This window comes from Brienomyrus brachyistius, chromosome 6 (genome assembly GCF_023856365.1).
Source record: "Brienomyrus brachyistius isolate T26 chromosome 6, BBRACH_0.4, whole genome shotgun sequence".
Taxonomy (NCBI): domain Eukaryota; kingdom Metazoa; phylum Chordata; class Actinopteri; order Osteoglossiformes; family Mormyridae; genus Brienomyrus; species Brienomyrus brachyistius.
In genome coordinates, this window is record NC_064538.1 from 14,069,020 (window position 1) to 14,086,451 (window position 17,432).

The 17,432-nt window shown below is 43.7% G+C and overlaps 1 protein-coding gene and 2 long non-coding RNA genes across 3 annotated transcripts in view; 1 reads left to right on the top strand and 2 right to left on the bottom strand.

Moving 5' to 3' along the window:
* The window catches only part of cacna2d3a (calcium channel, voltage-dependent, alpha 2/delta subunit 3a), a 154,507-nt gene that overhangs the window by 130,501 nt on the left and 6,574 nt on the right, over positions 1-17,432 (top strand). The window contains exons 28-36 of the mRNA XM_049017799.1: positions 3,273-3,334; positions 4,076-4,120; positions 4,229-4,291; positions 4,768-4,838; positions 8,075-8,150; positions 8,997-9,049; positions 9,502-9,557; positions 12,278-12,398; positions 13,208-13,300. Coding sequence (XP_048873756.1) covers positions 3,273-3,334; positions 4,076-4,120; positions 4,229-4,291; positions 4,768-4,838; positions 8,075-8,150; positions 8,997-9,049; positions 9,502-9,557; positions 12,278-12,398; positions 13,208-13,300 — 640 coding nt within the window. The remainder of the gene's footprint in view (positions 1-3,272; positions 3,335-4,075; positions 4,121-4,228; positions 4,292-4,767; positions 4,839-8,074; positions 8,151-8,996; positions 9,050-9,501; positions 9,558-12,277; positions 12,399-13,207; positions 13,301-17,432) is intronic.
* Positions 1,943-12,811, bottom strand: LOC125745214 (uncharacterized). The gene is made up of 2 exons (XR_007398596.1): positions 12,602-12,811; positions 1,943-2,414 (listed from the first exon to the last, which is right to left on the bottom strand). It is a non-coding gene; the product is annotated as an uncharacterized LOC125745214 (long non-coding RNA).
* Positions 13,328-14,665, bottom strand: LOC125745213 (uncharacterized). The gene is made up of 3 exons (XR_007398595.1): positions 14,533-14,665; positions 14,124-14,217; positions 13,328-14,022 (listed from the first exon to the last, which is right to left on the bottom strand). It is a non-coding gene; the product is annotated as an uncharacterized LOC125745213 (long non-coding RNA).

Consider the following 17,432-nt stretch of genomic DNA (forward strand, 5'->3'; position numbering starts at 1 on the left):
GCCCCACCAGGCAAAGTGGGGGGGGGAGGGGGGATGAGATGAATCATGATGACTAATCATTAATCTAGACAGTGTGAACTTTTAACAACCACCTAATATGAGAGGCAGCGGGACACAGATTTCTCAAATCAAGTTGAAATTACGTTTAATCTTACCTCTCTGTAGTTATGCTATATTACTATGAAATGTACTTTATACTGAGTATAATAATTGGTTAAGTAAGGGTTAATGTAGACAAGCCGTTCACTTTAAACATCTTTTAAAGCTTTACCATTTAAAAACATATAATGCGTGGTTTGGAGTGCATTAACACACTAATGCCACAGTTACCACACATTTTGCTTACCTTTGCCAATGATCAAACATTTTGCATAGCTACGACCCAAACCAGTGTGGTTCATTTAAAAATTTTCCGTTGCTAAGACAATAATCCAGTCGTTACTTCGAAAATTGCTCGTTGCTAAGCCCAGCTGCTTGTCTTTAGGTACAAATCTGTCAGCCAAATCTGTAGTTAATGTGCTTCAAGCCTTGCATTATGTGTTTTTAAATGCATGCCGGCAGAGGCAAAGAAACCTTTGTGTACATCTTGGCGTTAATTAAAACCGGACTTGCATACCAGCCCGTTTCTGCAGGTTAAACAGGACTGTGAAGTATGACTGGACTACAAGTGCATCACATGAGTTAATCATATTGGTATTAAATCACTGACCACAGGTCCTGTCCTTCAGCCTGAAGTACTGTAATTGTTATAAGTGATCTGCAGCTTTCTTTGTTTTTATAGTTTCCATTAATTTTATATTGTGTGAGTAACGTCAGTTGGAATTAAACATTGTAATCGCATTTTGACTTACTGCTGCGATTCGCCTGGCTGGCACTATGTGTGCGGTTAGAGAAAACCAATCAACATCCCTCTGACCAATCAGATGGGAGAATTCAACACCATCATGGTATAACGTAATTGAGCGTAAGTGTGAAATATGATTGAATTAGACGTATTGACGTTTATTTAGCTGGGTCTGAATGTGATGTGCAGTTTTGTAGTCAGGGGGCAGGCTGACTGTGTGTCCGGTGTAGAGAAGCCCTTGGCCTGATTCTGAGGAACCCCGTCTCGAGGGGATTACCCCTCCTGCTATTTCCATTCTCCATTAGGCTCAGCCAGCTGCTACCCTAAAAGCAGGGCTGGGAACATCTCGCTGACCTTTCCCGCCAATGACACGCCTGATATTTAGGGTAACATTACTCTTCTGTGCTGCTGTGCATGGGGATTTTGGTGTGTGTGTGTGTGTGGGTTTTGGCTGGTGAGTGTGGAACAGATGAAATGCGGCCCGCCTTAGCGAAGGTGGCCATCTTCACTGAAGTGAGGTGTGGGTGATTTATGTAGTGATGATGTGGAAAGCTCAACAGATACAGCCCACAAGCTGTGCTCTGCGGTGAAATGCGCTCTGGGTAATCTGAATGTTGTTCTTGTTAGCCGGAGTCTATAACAAGCATTTATCATATGGAAATTCTGACACAAGCTGTTTTTATAAAGGTTATTTTTTGTACCCTTTTCAGCTTGTAGTAGTTGTATAGACTGCAATATAGTATGAATTGATCTCGTTTCCTTTACACTGCCTTGTAAATTCGTTTACACTTACATGCCGCGTTGAACATTACTGTTCCGTGATACATCCTTCGCTGTAAAGCCCCTTGGATCATGCCTGCAGTGCTCACACTGCTCCAGAGCTCTCCACTACACTTAGGATGGTGATGCAATCTCAGGCAGTGGAGACCTGGTTTAGAGCCTCAATCCCCATCCGGTCCACATGAAAATGCTACATTTTGGTTTTAATGTTTTGTACATCAGCTGTATTTTCCGGAAACCCGATTACGAGGCAGGTACATATGCCTTTTTTTTTTTAAAATAATAAGACTACACAACATGTCCCACACATCTCGTGAATGCAGTCAGCAGTTTTATTTCTGTCATGGTCATTCTAGCAGGAAATCGCAAGGGAAGAAGCGGCTCAGCCGGCCTCACTGCACACAGCTTTTTCTCGTTTGTATAATTACATTGCTGCACAATTGTCTGCATTTTCTTCTGCTGCATACGGTGCAACAAAATTTGTTTTGAGTGAGCAAGAGAGAGAGAAGCTTTAAAAGATGAAATTGTCACCAAAGAAAGATGTTTACAGTTTAAATGCGGGTCACGCAAGAGGATTTCATCAATATTCCCTCTTGTTGCCTAGATTGTAATATAAGTCTGTGTATATGAAGAGGTTCGTAAATTTAATTTGGAGGAATTAAATTTAGTACGGAGCTTAGGACCGTCTCCTAATTGAAATGACGCTGGATTAGTTTGCTCTCTGCTGAAGTCCTGTAACTTCGCCGCCTCCTTGGAGAGTCTGCCGCCTTTCTGGGTGGGTCATGCAGGCCTAACCGGTAAAATGGGAAAATAAACAGCATCTGTTATACCAAGTGATTCTACCATGCAATACCAGGACCATATGTGTTTAGAGATTCTTCATTTCATTGCGTTTTCTTGCTAAATATGAAGGGGGTGTTTTTTTTTCTTCATGATAAGCCACTAACAGTCAGGCTGAGTGAGGAATTGTGGGGGGGGGGGGGGGGGGGGGTCACCTGGCCACTGGCATCAGTTGTAATGCTCTGGAAGGCTGACATGACATTCGCTGCCCGGTATTTATGATGGGAATTCCTTGCCAGCACATGCTGCGGCCTCCTGCGCTGAGGCTGATGGATGCATGGACACAACCCCGTCCCCGCAGCCTGCTGGCCCCAGTTGGGGGGGTCCATCCGGGCATCGGGGGGAGCCGCTCACACCCAAGCTGAGCACCCCCCTTTTGAAGTGCCGCATGGAATGCTCCAGTCACGCAGGGAGCACATAGAAACGAATAAGGGGGATCAGGCGATTCTCGCGGTTGGGCTTTTTTAGCGGCTATTTCCAGCCGGCTGTGTGTTCGACTGCTCCCATTGGCTGTGGCTGTTTCTGCAGAGCCCGGTGCAGCCCCCTGTAAGAGATACTTACGTATTTTATGGAAGCCCTTTCAAAATGTTACCCTGCAAGACAGGAAGGACTTCATCATGCCATGCCTGTCACGCACATGAAAGATGCCTCTTTCCATCTCTTCTTTTTTTCTCATTTAAAAGCTGACCATCACTGTTTTTTATAAAATGCGTGCCCCTTAATAAACGCCAGCTTGTGATATACGGCACTCATGCGGCGGGCCTGTGCGGTCTGAGTCTAACATTTCATTGTGTCCAATCTTCAACAGCTGTGGGGATCCAGATGAAGCTGGAGTTCTTCCAAAGAAAGTTCTGGACAGCTAGCCGACAGGTAAACCCCAGTGCTTGTAGGGGCAGTGCTGTTAGAAGGGCAGTATGTTGGACGCCATACAGGGATGGATTTTTGAAAGTGGGGCAGCTCTCTTATTTAGGTGGGGCTTGAGGTTGGGGGTTAGGGGGCGCTGCTGAGCCATGCTAGCTTTGGGACTGTATGTGGACCTTAACACAAGTGCGAGGATCACAGATTCCCGGAAAATTGAAATCTCACAGACAGAATGCTGTGATATGGTTTATTATCCTTGGGTGTTAACAAATTGGGAAGCAGAAGATGGACGATGAGGGAATTATGTTTGGCGGTATTTTTCCCGCTCTCTGACAATGCAGCATGTGTTTTGGGTGACGGTTGTATCTCAAAGATCCAGTTAAACCCTTGGATCCAGTTAAAAAGTTATATCCAGTGAGACAGACTAGGTGCCAGAATTGGTTATTAGATATCTATAGACTATGAGTCAACTGAACTGCAGTTCCACGAAATGGTTCCTCTTTCAGGGCAGTCTCTCTAACCGCCAGACCACTGGCGTTAGAAGCTCATTCATTCCTTCATAATTTAGCACTGAACGCTTCCATCTTTGTTTAAAGCGTATTGTTTGTTTTTGTGATTTTTGGCGTGTGCCTTCTGCGGCCGCGGTCGGCCTCATTTGCATTTCTGGCACTTTCGCAAGCGCCGTTGCCATGCACGGGTGCGTGTTTGTTTACTCTGGCTGCTCTTCTCCTCCCCGGGCGCATGGCGCAGTGTGCCGCCCTCGACGGGATGTGCTCCATAAGCTGCGAGAATGAGGTGAGTCGCCGGCCGCTGTCCTTGCCGCCCCAGGGTCCCCACCTGCTCTGCCCATCACTCACCTCCCTGTCTCTCCACTGCCACCCCCCCCCTTCGGCCCTGATCCAGGATATCAGCTGTTACCTCATCGACAACAATGGCTTCATCCTGGTGTCTGAAGACTATTCCCAGGTACAGCACTGCCTTCTAACGACTGAGCCATGTTCAGTAAAATCACCCATTAACTAAACGTGGGGGATCATTACCGCGGAAATCCAGCCCTGGACGCGCAACATTACAAGTACTCAACACTGGGGGTACACAGTGTTCAGCAGCTCTTAAAATTTTCTGCCATTAAAAACGCATTGATCTTCCAGCTGCTTTTGCAGCTTCCAGCTGCTTTTAGACTGTGTTTGGTAGCATAGGACACAAGGCAAGGGATGCCAGGGCATCACAGGCTGCACAGGCTATGTGCAGTTTAGACACATCACTGCACCTCAGTGCATGTCTTTGTATTGTGGGAGGAAGTCCATGCATCACGGGTAGAACAGACAAATGGCAGACTCATACGCAGGCTACCCACTGTGCCTGCTTGGTAGCACGCAGCAGCTGATATGGACGCTGAAGCAGTAATTTCTACAGAGGAATTTCTCCTGTCTCCTCCACAGACAGGTGTGTTCTTTGGTGAAGTGGAGGGGGCTGTGATGAGCAAGCTGCTCGCCATGGGCTCATTTAAAAGGTGAGGGTGTGTTTTTTTTTTTTTGGGGGGGGGGAGGGTGCACTCTGGGAGGAATGGGCTGTTTTTGGGGTTGGTGTGGGGGCACCTAGAATGTAGTAGAGAGCTTGGTGCCTGGCCACATCTCATCCAATTATGCTCGGTATTCACATCTAAATATAAAAAGGGTATATTCATTCATAATGCATTCATAATGCACTCATTATGCATGCATAGAACATGCTGTGCACTTTCATAATGCATTTATAATGCATTCATAGAACATTCATAAGCAGCAAGTTCACCTTAACATCCTAAAATCCCTTAACAGCTTCGATATACATTAATAATAAACATTACATGATTATACAACTATAATGTTTGTTATTATTATATCATGTTTGTTATTAATGTATATTACAGCTGTTAAGGGATGTTCGGATGTAAACATACATGATGTTTATGAATGATTTCTGAATACTTAATGAATATATTATGAAGGTGTACTGAACGTTTTATGAATGCAACATAAAACCATTATGAAGGTGCAGTTAATGTAAAGTGCTACCAAAAAATTTGCCTACATAGTTTTTTCCCTCATTCAAACCATTTAACTATGGACACAGGTAATTAAATATCAAGGACAAAATATTGTATTGTTTAAAAAAATGTTAACGGGCATCCCTGGGACCCGAAATCCGGCCTGAGTGCGTCGTCTCTGAGAAGCTGCTGTAGCTGAATGCTCTGCATGTTAGAGGTCGCACAGCATCACCTAAAGGTGCCAGTGCTGATTAGCTGACCATCAGCAACCTGCTGCCTCCTGACAGGCCCAAAGGTGCGGCCAATCCCCACACTGACGAGCTAAACTGCAGACCCAGCTAGCAGATGCCAGAGCTCAGATGAGAAGCGTAGTCTGAGAAAGAAGATTCGACCCACAGTCCTAGACAGCACTACAGGCAGCCAAAGCAGTCATCCCTCCGTTTTGACGCGGATCAGTCCTGTATTAGCGATTTAGCTCCATGCTAATCCCAGAGTCTTTGGGAGGAGAGAAGCTGACAGAAGAAAATCTTCAATATTTAATTTCACCAAAGTCAAATGAACTGCTAATGCTATCAGTTCCTTTAGCTTTAATTGAATCAAGACCCACATTCCTTCCTGCTGTCATTGCTAATGACAGATAATCAAAACTTCCCCCCTGGCTGTATGCAGAGCGGCCCTGGTCTATTAAGACTGTGTCAAGCTGCGTCTGACGTCCCATTAGTAATCGTCTCCAGATTGAGCCTCCTCTGAACAGGCTGAGCCCCTAAAGCCCCCCGCTTTCCACACCACACTCTCCCCACACCTGACTCCTACGTTCCCGTGAACTTTTGGGAAAACAAAAGCTGAGATCTCCCAGACGCTTTCTCAAGACCACCTCGGGCATTTAATAAACACACCGCATTCTCCGTCGAGAGAGTCAATCCGCTCCCCGTGAACCCCGTGATGCTTTCAGAGGCCATTCAGTGCAGAGTTGACATTCATCTTATTGCCGCTGTGCGCCATTAGTGGGACCTAGACCATGGAGCCAGCTCTGATTGGTCAGTCTGGTCTTAAAGCATTTACCAGCCCCTTCAAGGGCAATTTTTTTTCTGCTAGCGTGGGCCTAAGCGCATGTTTAAAGCATTTATTTACACTTTTTTAAAATGAAATATGAGTCTGTTTTCATAGTGCGTATGCTTTAAATGACTTTACGTGGGAGATGTTATGTCGAGGTACTGTGGAATACTTGTATTTCTGCTGGAGTATAACATTGTATAATCATGTCTCTACCTTCTCCTTTATTTCACAGCTGAAGGCATTATGCCCGTTTTCTTAGCAGATGCTTTCATCCAGAGAAACGTCTATAAGATGCTTACATCAATGTTTCCCTTTTTTCCGCCACTTTGTATATGGTGATTATCCCACGCCACTGATTACCACATACTACTAATTGGCACTTACCAGATTTACGTATCACATTGCTGTTAACCTGTTGGTTCAGGATCAAGTGCGTTTTCTGAAATTTTTCTTTTCAAAATTTGTCCATGATCTTCTGATTGTAGGGTGGCTTATTCTCAGCTGCATTTGATCATGTGACAAGTGCACTTAAAGCCTATTGGACAAATGAATGAAATATCACTTATGCTCAAAGCTTTTTCTTTAAGCCACTTACATCCATCCATCCATCCATTTTCCAAACCGCTTATCCTACTGGGTCGCGGGGGGGTCCAGAGCCTATCCCAGAAGCAATGGGCACGAGGCAGGGAACAACCCAGGATGGGGGGCCAGCCCATTGCAGGGCACACTCACACACCATGCACTCACACATGCACATCTACCTCAGCATGTTTTTGGACTGTGGGGGGAAACCGGAGTACCCGGAGGAAACCCCACAACGACATGGGGAGAACATGCAAACTCCACACACATGTGACCCAGGCAGAGACTCGAACCCGGGTCCTAGAGGTGTGAGGCAACAGTGCTAACCACTGCACCACCATGCCACCCCAAGCCACTTACAGTACATTCATAATTGAACTATCAGTACTAAGCTTGTTTTATTTGGCTTCTATAAACACTCACGCACACACAGCACACCACGGTTCAAACGCCACACCGGCTTAAAAAATACTGGCTTGTATCGTACATGTAAGTGTCAGCTGAAGTCATCCAAGTTCTTAGATTATGGGTAAAATTAGCCTGGCCTCTTCTGGGACCTGAACCAGGATCCACTGAGTCTCCAGTGCAGTTCTTTAATCACCAGGCTAATGGCTGCTCTGGTGCAGTTGCTGTTTTCGAAGGTATGCATGAGCGTGGCCAGTCCTTAGTCTCCAGCGCCATGTCGAGGGTCTAACTCGGTCCTTCGGTCCGTGTTTGGATGGATATAAGATCCAGTGATTAAACCTCTCTGGTGTTTTCTTGCTTGGCGCTCTCCAGAACCAGTGGAATGATAAATCAAGAGATAATTTACTGAGGACCTGAAAAAGCCAGCATACAGCACCTTATGTAGAACTCTATCATTTGTAGGTGATCTGGTCATTATAGTCTGTGCATTTAGAGGTTTTACCTTCTCCGGTTGCTTGTTTGTTTTTGTGTCACATAGGCTTCTCTGTGAATATTGTCTTAGCTGCTTTACACAGCCAGAAAATTCAACTGAAACTAACTAACCGGACCTGAAGCGAGTGCTTCCCAGCACCATTGTGTAGAACTGGATCTCCTCTCAGACCTTTCTTCCTTTTTAGGGTCACTCTTTACAACTATCAAGCCATCTGTAAAATCGATGCCGAGAGCAGTGCCAGTGCACGCAGCTTATTAGATGTAAGTATTTTCAAGCATGACCTCTAAGCTATTTTCTACCTATGAAGAATTTCATGGTTGTGCCGTTCACCTTTTGATGTCCCGGAGGAACAGTACATCATTACTGATTTCCTCTACATTATATATGTGTCCTACATGGTATATTACTTACTGCTTTCACATAAATATGTTTTTGAAGTTAGATTTCCTCCCCATTCACTGCATGCGAAATACATTGTAAAAACAAATTTATGAAAAGAAACAATATTATTGCTGCATTTGTCAACTGCACTTAAAATTCTTTCTCAGTTTTGGTCTATTCCTAGTCTTTACTCTATTTTAGTCTATGTTATTTTGGTTTTTGTTTCGTAATGCTGAGTAATCAGCCGGAGACTATATAATTAACAGTTCATGAAATTCAGTGCAATTACACAAGTATGGATACCTGCATATTTCTACATTTTACTGGAACCTGGGCACAGAGCAGCACTGACAAGTGCAGATTTATGTCGGTAGTTTTATATGCCATAATTTTGTGGGTTGGACTTATGTGCTGTCTGTGATTAAGTTCCGAACAGTCAGTGACAGGTCTTTAAAAGTGGATTCTGGATCTTTCTCTCAATTCCATATCTCACTGCTAATATGTGGTATTTGATTTATTTGTTGCCATTTGGGGAAATTCTCTCCTAGGTGGTCCCCACACATGACAGCTGGGGTAGCCACATTCATAATGACATGAAATTCAGTAAGCTGTCCTTTCATTGAGCAGTTTACGAGTATGCACGTAGATCTCTGTTTTGATCAGACCGGCTTGATGTAGTAATTTCCCTGTTTTTTATCGTTTCCTTTCATTTTGTTTTCTCTCAGCCATACCTCGCTGTCTTCGCTGCTGTGAAATGGCTCTTCACTGAACTTGTCATGTAAGGACACCTGGACTGACTGTTTTACGGTGGCTTGGCTGCCCTGTAGGGCCGGCACTCCGATGCTGTGGGGTTATCGCGTGCCGTTCGCACATGAATCGCGGTGGCGTTTAATCGTAACCGTATGTGGTGGCGCTGAGCTGGTGTCTCCCCGCCCCACGTGATTTTAAGGCCTTCCTCCTCTCTCCTGGGTGGTCTCTACGCAGTCTGTCTTTCTTAGTAATTATGGGATACAAGTTAAAGATTTCTTAATGTGCGTAATGTTTTCGATCAAGGTAGCCTTTAGAGTTTGTCGTCCCTTTTGTGTTACACGTCAGTAAGAAACGTGGCTGATGGGCGCACGTTAACGAATGAACCTGTTTTATGCTTTCATTGAACTGAAAATTAAATAACTAGCTGTGTTGTTTGCTTCCAGACCTGTAACATTTAATTCTGTCATCTTCAATTTCTAGATTTCTAGTGGAGTTTAACCTGTACAGCTGGTGGCACTCAGACCTCACTGCAGCAGGTGAGTTTGACGGCGGGGGGGGCTGGGCACCTGGTGACCCGACACACTGTCCCACAGGCCTTGCCTGCTCCCGGCTGCCCAGTGTCTCTGATTGGATGGGAAGGCTCCTGCCCCAAACTTTCTCATACTCATTCGTCTGAGCGATTATGAGATAAAGACAGGCAGATCATCTGAATGAGTCTGGCACCTACATGCACTTTTTCTACTGTCTTTCATCCATCCTTTTTTTTCTCTGTTGTACGAATAGTTTTGTTTTTGTTGCCTTATGAATAAAAAGAATAAGATTATAAAGATAATGGATATCAAAGTCTAATGTATTAATCCTTCGGTCCTTGTGAGGCATTAAAACGTTTGGCATATAATACAATATGTACCTGCAATCACATGCATTGGAAGGCACTTAATACATAGTACTAGGTAGAATGCGATTCTGCTTCTGGAACCATCTCAGGGATAGAGCAGTTATGCGCTAGTACTGTTATTTTCTTAACTTGCGGACTTCCTGTCTGGCTCTTCCACACTCATTTCGCCACGTCCCCACCTCATTAACTAGGTGTTTTGGCCACCAAAATGCCATTGACTAGATGTTTTTCTTGTTCATTACACCATTCTTTGTAAACTCCAGACACTGTAGTTTGTGAAAACCGGGTTGCTGATTCAAAGATGCTGGAACTGTCATGACTGGCACCAAGTCACCCCACATTCAGAATCACTTAGTCTTAGCTGTTCTAACACTTAGCCGCACAATAACTGAACCTCTTGGCCCTTTCTCTGTGCTGCATGTATTCATTTGTGGCCGCAGGATTCGCTGACTGCATGCAGTGTGCCCTAATAAAATGGCCATTAAGTGTACACTGCCGCCAGACCATCTACAAAGGAGTGCGATAGTGTCGCATCACATGACCTGGTCACCTGACCTAAACAGTAGAGATTGTTTTGGAGGAGTTTGACCAGAGAGTGAAGGAAAAGCGGCCAATGAGAGCTCAGCATATATATGGGACCTCCTGCAGGACAGCTGGAAAAGCTTCCCATGAGACAACCTCATTGAACTGGTGTAGAGGAAACAGTTGGGTCAGCCAGTCCCTGGAGCAATTGAGGCTAATGGCCTTGCTCAAGAGCCCAATGGTGAGATCACTCTGCCGACCACAGGATCTGAACCAGCGACCTTCTGAGTCTCAACCCACAGAGCTACCACCCCAACAATTTTTTTTTGTTTAAAACTTTTTTCGCCAGTGCATAATTCCACATATGTTATTTTATAACTTGATGTCTTTATAATTATTCCTAAATGTAGAAAATAGTAAAAATAAATATTTCTGTGTATAGGTGTGACCAGCCTTTTGACTGGTACTGTATTTATCATATGTATTAATTTATAAAAAATAATAAACAAAACATTTGAATACAGCATATAAATAAACACACAAGTTAAAGACAGACCTAAAATGTACCGTAACTGTATAGTCACGTCAAAGTCAGTAGTTTCAAGGTGTAATCTGTGTGAATTGGTTTGTACAGTAAACTGTTTATCCTAATGTAAGGACAGTGTTAGAGGCAGAATTGGGTAATTCAGGTCCAGAGAGTAAAAATCCAGACTAAGATTTTGTCTCAATCGACCAGTTGAGCATAAAGAGTAACAATCACAGAGTACTCGCCTGGTTGGTTGAAGCAAAACCTAGGTCTGGACTTCAACTCTCTGGAGCTGAACTACCTCTCCCCCCCCCCCGGTTAGGGGAAGGCATGGTTTCCCGTCCCGCCAAATGTGGCTCCTCGTTGTCTTAGCCCTGTAGGAGAATGTTGGAGACCCAATTTTTAGGAGCCCATTCTGACTGTGAGTCGTCTGCGATGGGGTCACATGAAGTAATCCAGAGATTGCAGTCACGAGCCGCTCTGCTGGGTCTCCATCCTGCTGGCATGTGCTTCTGTAGCCCCCTGGACCTGAACGCGCTCCGCAGTCATTAAAATAGCTGCATAGAAACGGGCTTCTTTGAAATGTTCAAGCCTCCCTTTGATTGCAATTTGAATGTTTGCTTAAGATGAGCTTGCTGATGTGGTGCGTTTTTCATACAGCCAGGTACAAGCATAGTCTTGTGGCTTTTAGATGTTTAATGCAACCACAAGAATGTGTTTGGCCTGTATCACATTTTCCTTTATAGAACAATTCAACATAGACTTCAGTGTATGCTTTGTATCAGGTTAGAATACACTTATATGCAAGCAGGGGTGTTTCCTATTTATGCAGTGTGTCTTCCAGAAGGATCAGTTTGTTGAGAGGAAACTATAATCTCTTGTAATCTATTTGTCTGTGTCAGTATGGCTCAGATGACCTGACAGACTTGTATTCAGTGTAGTAATGTTACTAACCGCTTGTAATTTAACTAAATTAGCACTAGGTGGCAGCATCTTGAAACTAATAATAGCTGTTTGAGGTCAGAAAACTTTTCTTTGTGCTGCGGTCTTAGTTTGCTTGTATTTGTATTTAGCTTGCTTGTCCTTGTTTTATTTATTATGGAACTATTTGAGTGTTAATTTTATTAGTTTATTTTTACTATTTGGCTAAAGAGTGAGTTAAATGAAATATATAATTAAATTGAAATGTAAAACTCTTGTTTTGTTTTTTTCCCATGACTTGTGAAATAGCTGCAGATTTCGCAGGGTGGCTGCCGTCGTCCCGCCCGCTCTTTCTCGTGACCCGTGCACCTCTCGTTTCTGCGTTCTAGCCGCAGCGCAGCGGAGTGGCAGGACCACGGTGGTGCCATGCGACACCGAGTACCCGGCCTTCGTCTCCGAGCGCACGATCAAGGAGACCACAGGGAGCATCGACTGCGAGGGATGCTTCAAGTGTGTAAATGTTTATTTGGTGCTCAGACCCCCCCCCCCCCACTGTGAACATGTCAGTCCAGTGCCCATCGGTGCACCTGTTGGTGTGTGACTCGCATGTCCACGGGGACCTACTTGTACGCGCGCTCAAAGGAACGGGCCGTAAAACGCAGTCAGCTAATCTGCATGCTAATGAGTGCTTTTCCATTAGTACGGTTAATTACCACATTACTTTATTACATTTATCTCACTTCCTTCTTTCCCAGTTTCGGCTTCTTTGGGGAAAAAAACGGAGGCCTGTGCTTTCAGTCGCTCGTCGCGGAATGCTCCAGAAAGGCGCCCATCCTGCTCTGTCATGTTTTATTTGCTACAGTTGTCTCACAGTCGCAAACATTTCATCCTGCAAACTCTCCCCGCTGCGTGATTACCGCCATTTTCTCTTGGCTGTCTGTGACGGTGGTGCATGTTCAGTTTTGTCCTCAGTCATTTTTATGTGTTATGCTGAAGGGGGGGGCATAGTTTAGAAATACTTAACATCGCTGGCAGTGTTTATCTTTTTTTTTTGTCTTCATTTTTCACTCTTGGCTGGCGGCATGCGGGGGCCTAGTAACGCACCTTAAGCACGTTTGCAGTATGTCTGCCTCCGCCAGGTTACCTTTTAGGTGCCAGCATTTCCCTTGCAGCAATGTTGTCCTGAATCAATCACTCAGTCCTTAAAGTGCACCGGGGCCCACAGCTGTTTGGCAGCAGGCATCTCTGATACCCCCAAAGGGGTCCCCCACCCCCTACCACTACCACTGTGTGACTCTCCTTTCCCTATACAAACCCAGAGCCCAGAGTGAACCAGGTGATGGACCTGATTCAACCCAAGAGTTTAGACAAAACAGAAGACATCACCCATACAGAACAATGCAACCTGATAGGTATGAAAGAGGTGCTGGGCTGGGCGTTCTAGGTAAACCCAGCTCTGGGGATAAGCAACAGCTATTCCCTGGTTACGCTCCATATATAACAGACGTGAAATTAATCCTGTGCTGCATGTGAGATGCAGAGTTGGTGTTTTTTTTGTTTAGTGCTTTGGTTCACAAATCAATATTCATTTCTCTAAGTCTAGATGTGGCCTCACATTGCATCATAAACAATTGTATGCTGATTGGCATTATAAACCGACTTGCTTTAATCCATGCAGATAATGTCCAAAAAGGTGGAATTTTATTATACTGTTTTCCCAGGAGGACGGGTGGACTCAGAATTTTATGAAAAGCAAGGCATAATTCGCTAAATATTATTTTGGTGTGTCTAATGATTTAAAGAGGGAAAGGATATAGTTTTAGGTGAATTCAGTTCTAAAATGACTTTTCTTCAGATTATTACCACATAGACAGTATTTGAGTTAAACCATAACTTATTAACTTAATGGGCATTTGCACAGGAATTTCCTAACTTTGTATTAACTTAAGTATGTGGCCTCTTTATACGATCTAAGAACTTCACATTCAGTTATTTGGGTTAAAAAGTGCCCGTGTCTTACTGGCGCCCTTCCAAGGTGCTTCCCCGCCGGTTCCCCGCCTTGCTTCCCCTGGTTACCGGGCAGCTCTCCAGGCTGACTCCACAGCCCTCCACTGGATAAGCAGTTGGATTAGTCCTGGAGAAAGATACGATGTGAATTCTCATTAAAACAGTTCAGCATACTAAAGGGAGACCCGACTTCAAAGTTCTTTATCTCAGGTGAGCAGGTCCTCAGACCTCAGGTATCTGTGTAGCTGCCTGGTGACTCTTCAGTGCTGTGTGTCTTCAGATTGAGGTCTGGCATGTCTCACCATCCTGCCTGTGTGTCCTCCTGACAACATCAACACAATTACTTCAGCTTTGGCCTTCCTGGCACGCATTTATCTAGCTAACCACTGCACTCCCTTTCCCTGAAAAGTCGTCTATTTACCATTACATGAAACCCTCGGCATTATCTCAGGGCATGGGAAGTCAAGCTGAGAGATTCTTTGTAAGTGTTCTGGGCGGGCTCACCCAAACAGCCCCGAATTCTAACGAGATGAGATAAGCCGCAGTCTTTGTGTGGAATACTGTATATCTGGGCTGTCCCTGGCTTCTGCAAGCTCGTCTTACCATCCGCCGGTCGCCAGGGGATTCCTGCGCTTACCTTGGCCTCGGACTGGTCATGTGGCCTTAAGCCTTGTTTAACACGTGCCGCCGGCGTTATCTCCCCGGTCTCAGCTCTCTGCAAGCTTGTATGGTAGTGTTTCCCAGTCTGCTCCTTGGGGACCCACTGATAGTTCACTTTTTTGTGGGATCTGGGAGGGAGCAAAAATATGAACTGTCTGCCAGGGAGCTCAGATGGAGCTAAAACATGGACCAGCTGTAGGTCCCCAAGAACCAGATTGGGAAACGCTGTTGTACGGGATTTACACAGCTTAGTACTCACTTCCCCTTTGGTTTAATTGTTGATTAAATTGTTTTCTTTGAAAAGGAGATAAAATAGTACTTGTGTGCAAAACAGTACTTGTGAAGTGAATTTTTCTTTCTAGGAAGCAGAGTGCAGGACCGTAGAAACTTGAGACTCAGTTAATTGACCAAAGTTAGCTGGTTCTATAGTTCACACAGTTTTTGGTTAATTTCTTCATGTCACGATATTTGTAGAGATGATTCCTATTGCCATCTCTCACACTCATCATTGCCTTGCCTTCCTTCCATTAATACAAATAGGTATTTTAATTCTCAAATCACAATACTATGAATTAATGTTCCACACACACCCCAAAGCAGAGTTCTGGTCCTGGGGGGGCCAATTCGTGACACAGTTTGCTGATTTTCCTCCTCAGACGCACCTACTAAACCTGGTAATTAGTTGAATAAGGTGTGTTTGAGCCGGGAAATCTGCATGTTATGTTTGATTCTGGCCCTCCAGGACCAGAATTGGGGAATCCTGCTCTAAAGTGATCTTTTCATTAAACGCCTAATGCATTGTTTATACGCTATAACCACTGATTAATTTTACAAACCTTATCGATAAAAATATTATCCACAGCAGCTGATTTTCTCTTGAGTTATCCTTAGCTTGGTCCTCTTGAGAAAAGAAAATTAGTATGGTCTCCATTAACAATTTAGTTTTTTTTTTTTTTGTCAAGCAGTTGTGGGGTGTTCTGTGCATCATTTGAATAAACCCTCATTGCTTCCAGCTGTGGGAACGATATATAAAAAAGTGGGATGTGTGTGCATCCGCGTGAGGTCATGGGGGCGACCGGAGGGACAGCGTGCCAAGAAGGAAAAGAAGCTCATGATATAGGAAAGTCAAAACAGTACTGTCACAAATTATAGCTGAGGTAATATTTAAACTACTAAAAAGACCTTCTGGCAAAAGTACAGCAAATAGTGTGGGACATAGATCCTGCTATTGGAATGAGGATGGCAGGGCTCCGAAACACATTAACGAATTTACAGCGAATGGCAACACTGTGTTAAACTGTAATTCTAAATACATCGCATGTAGTCACAGAACCACTGAAACCCTCAGTGAGTACATGCCTCCAGAGTCTAACTAATCTGATTAAATCAGTGTAACTAAGTTTGAGTTAGAGTTAGAGGAAATCTACTTCGTGTTATGAAAAATGATTAAGGTGAGAAAAATATTCTGCTTTAGTTTATTAATGTTATTATATAGTATTTATTTACTTAAAACTGAAAATCATTAATGTGCCATTGCGCAAATAAAACGTTGACTTAATTTTATGTATGTTATAATAATCTATAACAAACTATAATAATCTAATTCCTTACTCTGAATGGGAAGTCTGTCTTTTTATTTTGTGTTTGTTATTTTTGAATTGATATACTGATGTACGTACTTATTATTAGTCGCTGTCAATATAGTGAGCTTGAACTGGAAAAAAGTAATTCAGTTTATCTGTATGTGTTATGGAAAGATACTGTTATTTTACAGTGACGATGGAGTAGCATCAGGTGTCACGTGAGTGGAAACGTTCACGCTGATTGTCATCCCGTCTCTCAGTCTTTCTGTTGGCACATGTGCTTGTATTTGCACTGTTTGTTGCCTTTCCTGTTACAAAAAAAGGTTTTGCATCCGTTTTCTCGGGATGTGCCCGTAACCCCCGTCCTCCGTCCCTCCTCTGAAAAGGGATTCCCATATAAACTTTTGGTCAATTTCAGATGACCTCATCTTTACATTTCTTCCATTGGATAGCAGGCTAAAGTAAGAAAGTTGTCTGCATTGACTTTACATTGAGTGTATACACTTACAGTCTAGTGTATCGTGTTTTCCATATATTCCAATGGTTGCACTCAGTCAGCTGGTTAGCAGTGGATTTGGTTGTGCTGTTCCGGACCGTGTGTTTATTGGCTGCATTGACTAAGCACTTTCCACGTTACTTTCCACACATGGATGTGTGGTTATACAATTTTTATTTGACCTGAGATTTGCTGACTTTTCCTATACTCCAGTATAACCCTCCTATTATGTTATTAATCGCCTTATTCCTCAGAAAAATTGAATTTCACTTTTATTTGTGAGTCATGAACTCATGATTTTTTTAGCAATATTTGTATGCAAACACTGCCATTCGTTCTTTATATCCATAGTTTATCCATAGTTTTTACTTATATGCATAAATGATCAAGGTTCAAAAATTGTATAGTTTTTGTTGTAATTATTGCATTCATTCGACCTTCTATGAACAACTGATTTGAACATGTTAGTCCATTTGCATAAAATTGAGAGTGATGCTCACTCTGAAAGGTACTAAATCATGGAAGTACCTCAGCCTCCGAATGACTGGCAAAGTTCACAGTTCAGAAGCGCCACACTTTTCCTACAGTTCAGAAGCGCCGAAGACTTTTACTATCAGCATGATCTATGCATATTCTTATGAAGATGGCTCAGATGAACCATGTGTCATGATTGTGCCTTCTTCAGTGAAAGCTGTGGGACACCATAACCATCCTCAAGAGAAGAGCTGTGACTGCCTGCCATCAACACAGTGACACCAAGGTGCATTCCACTGTAATTCCACTGCATTCCACTGCTTG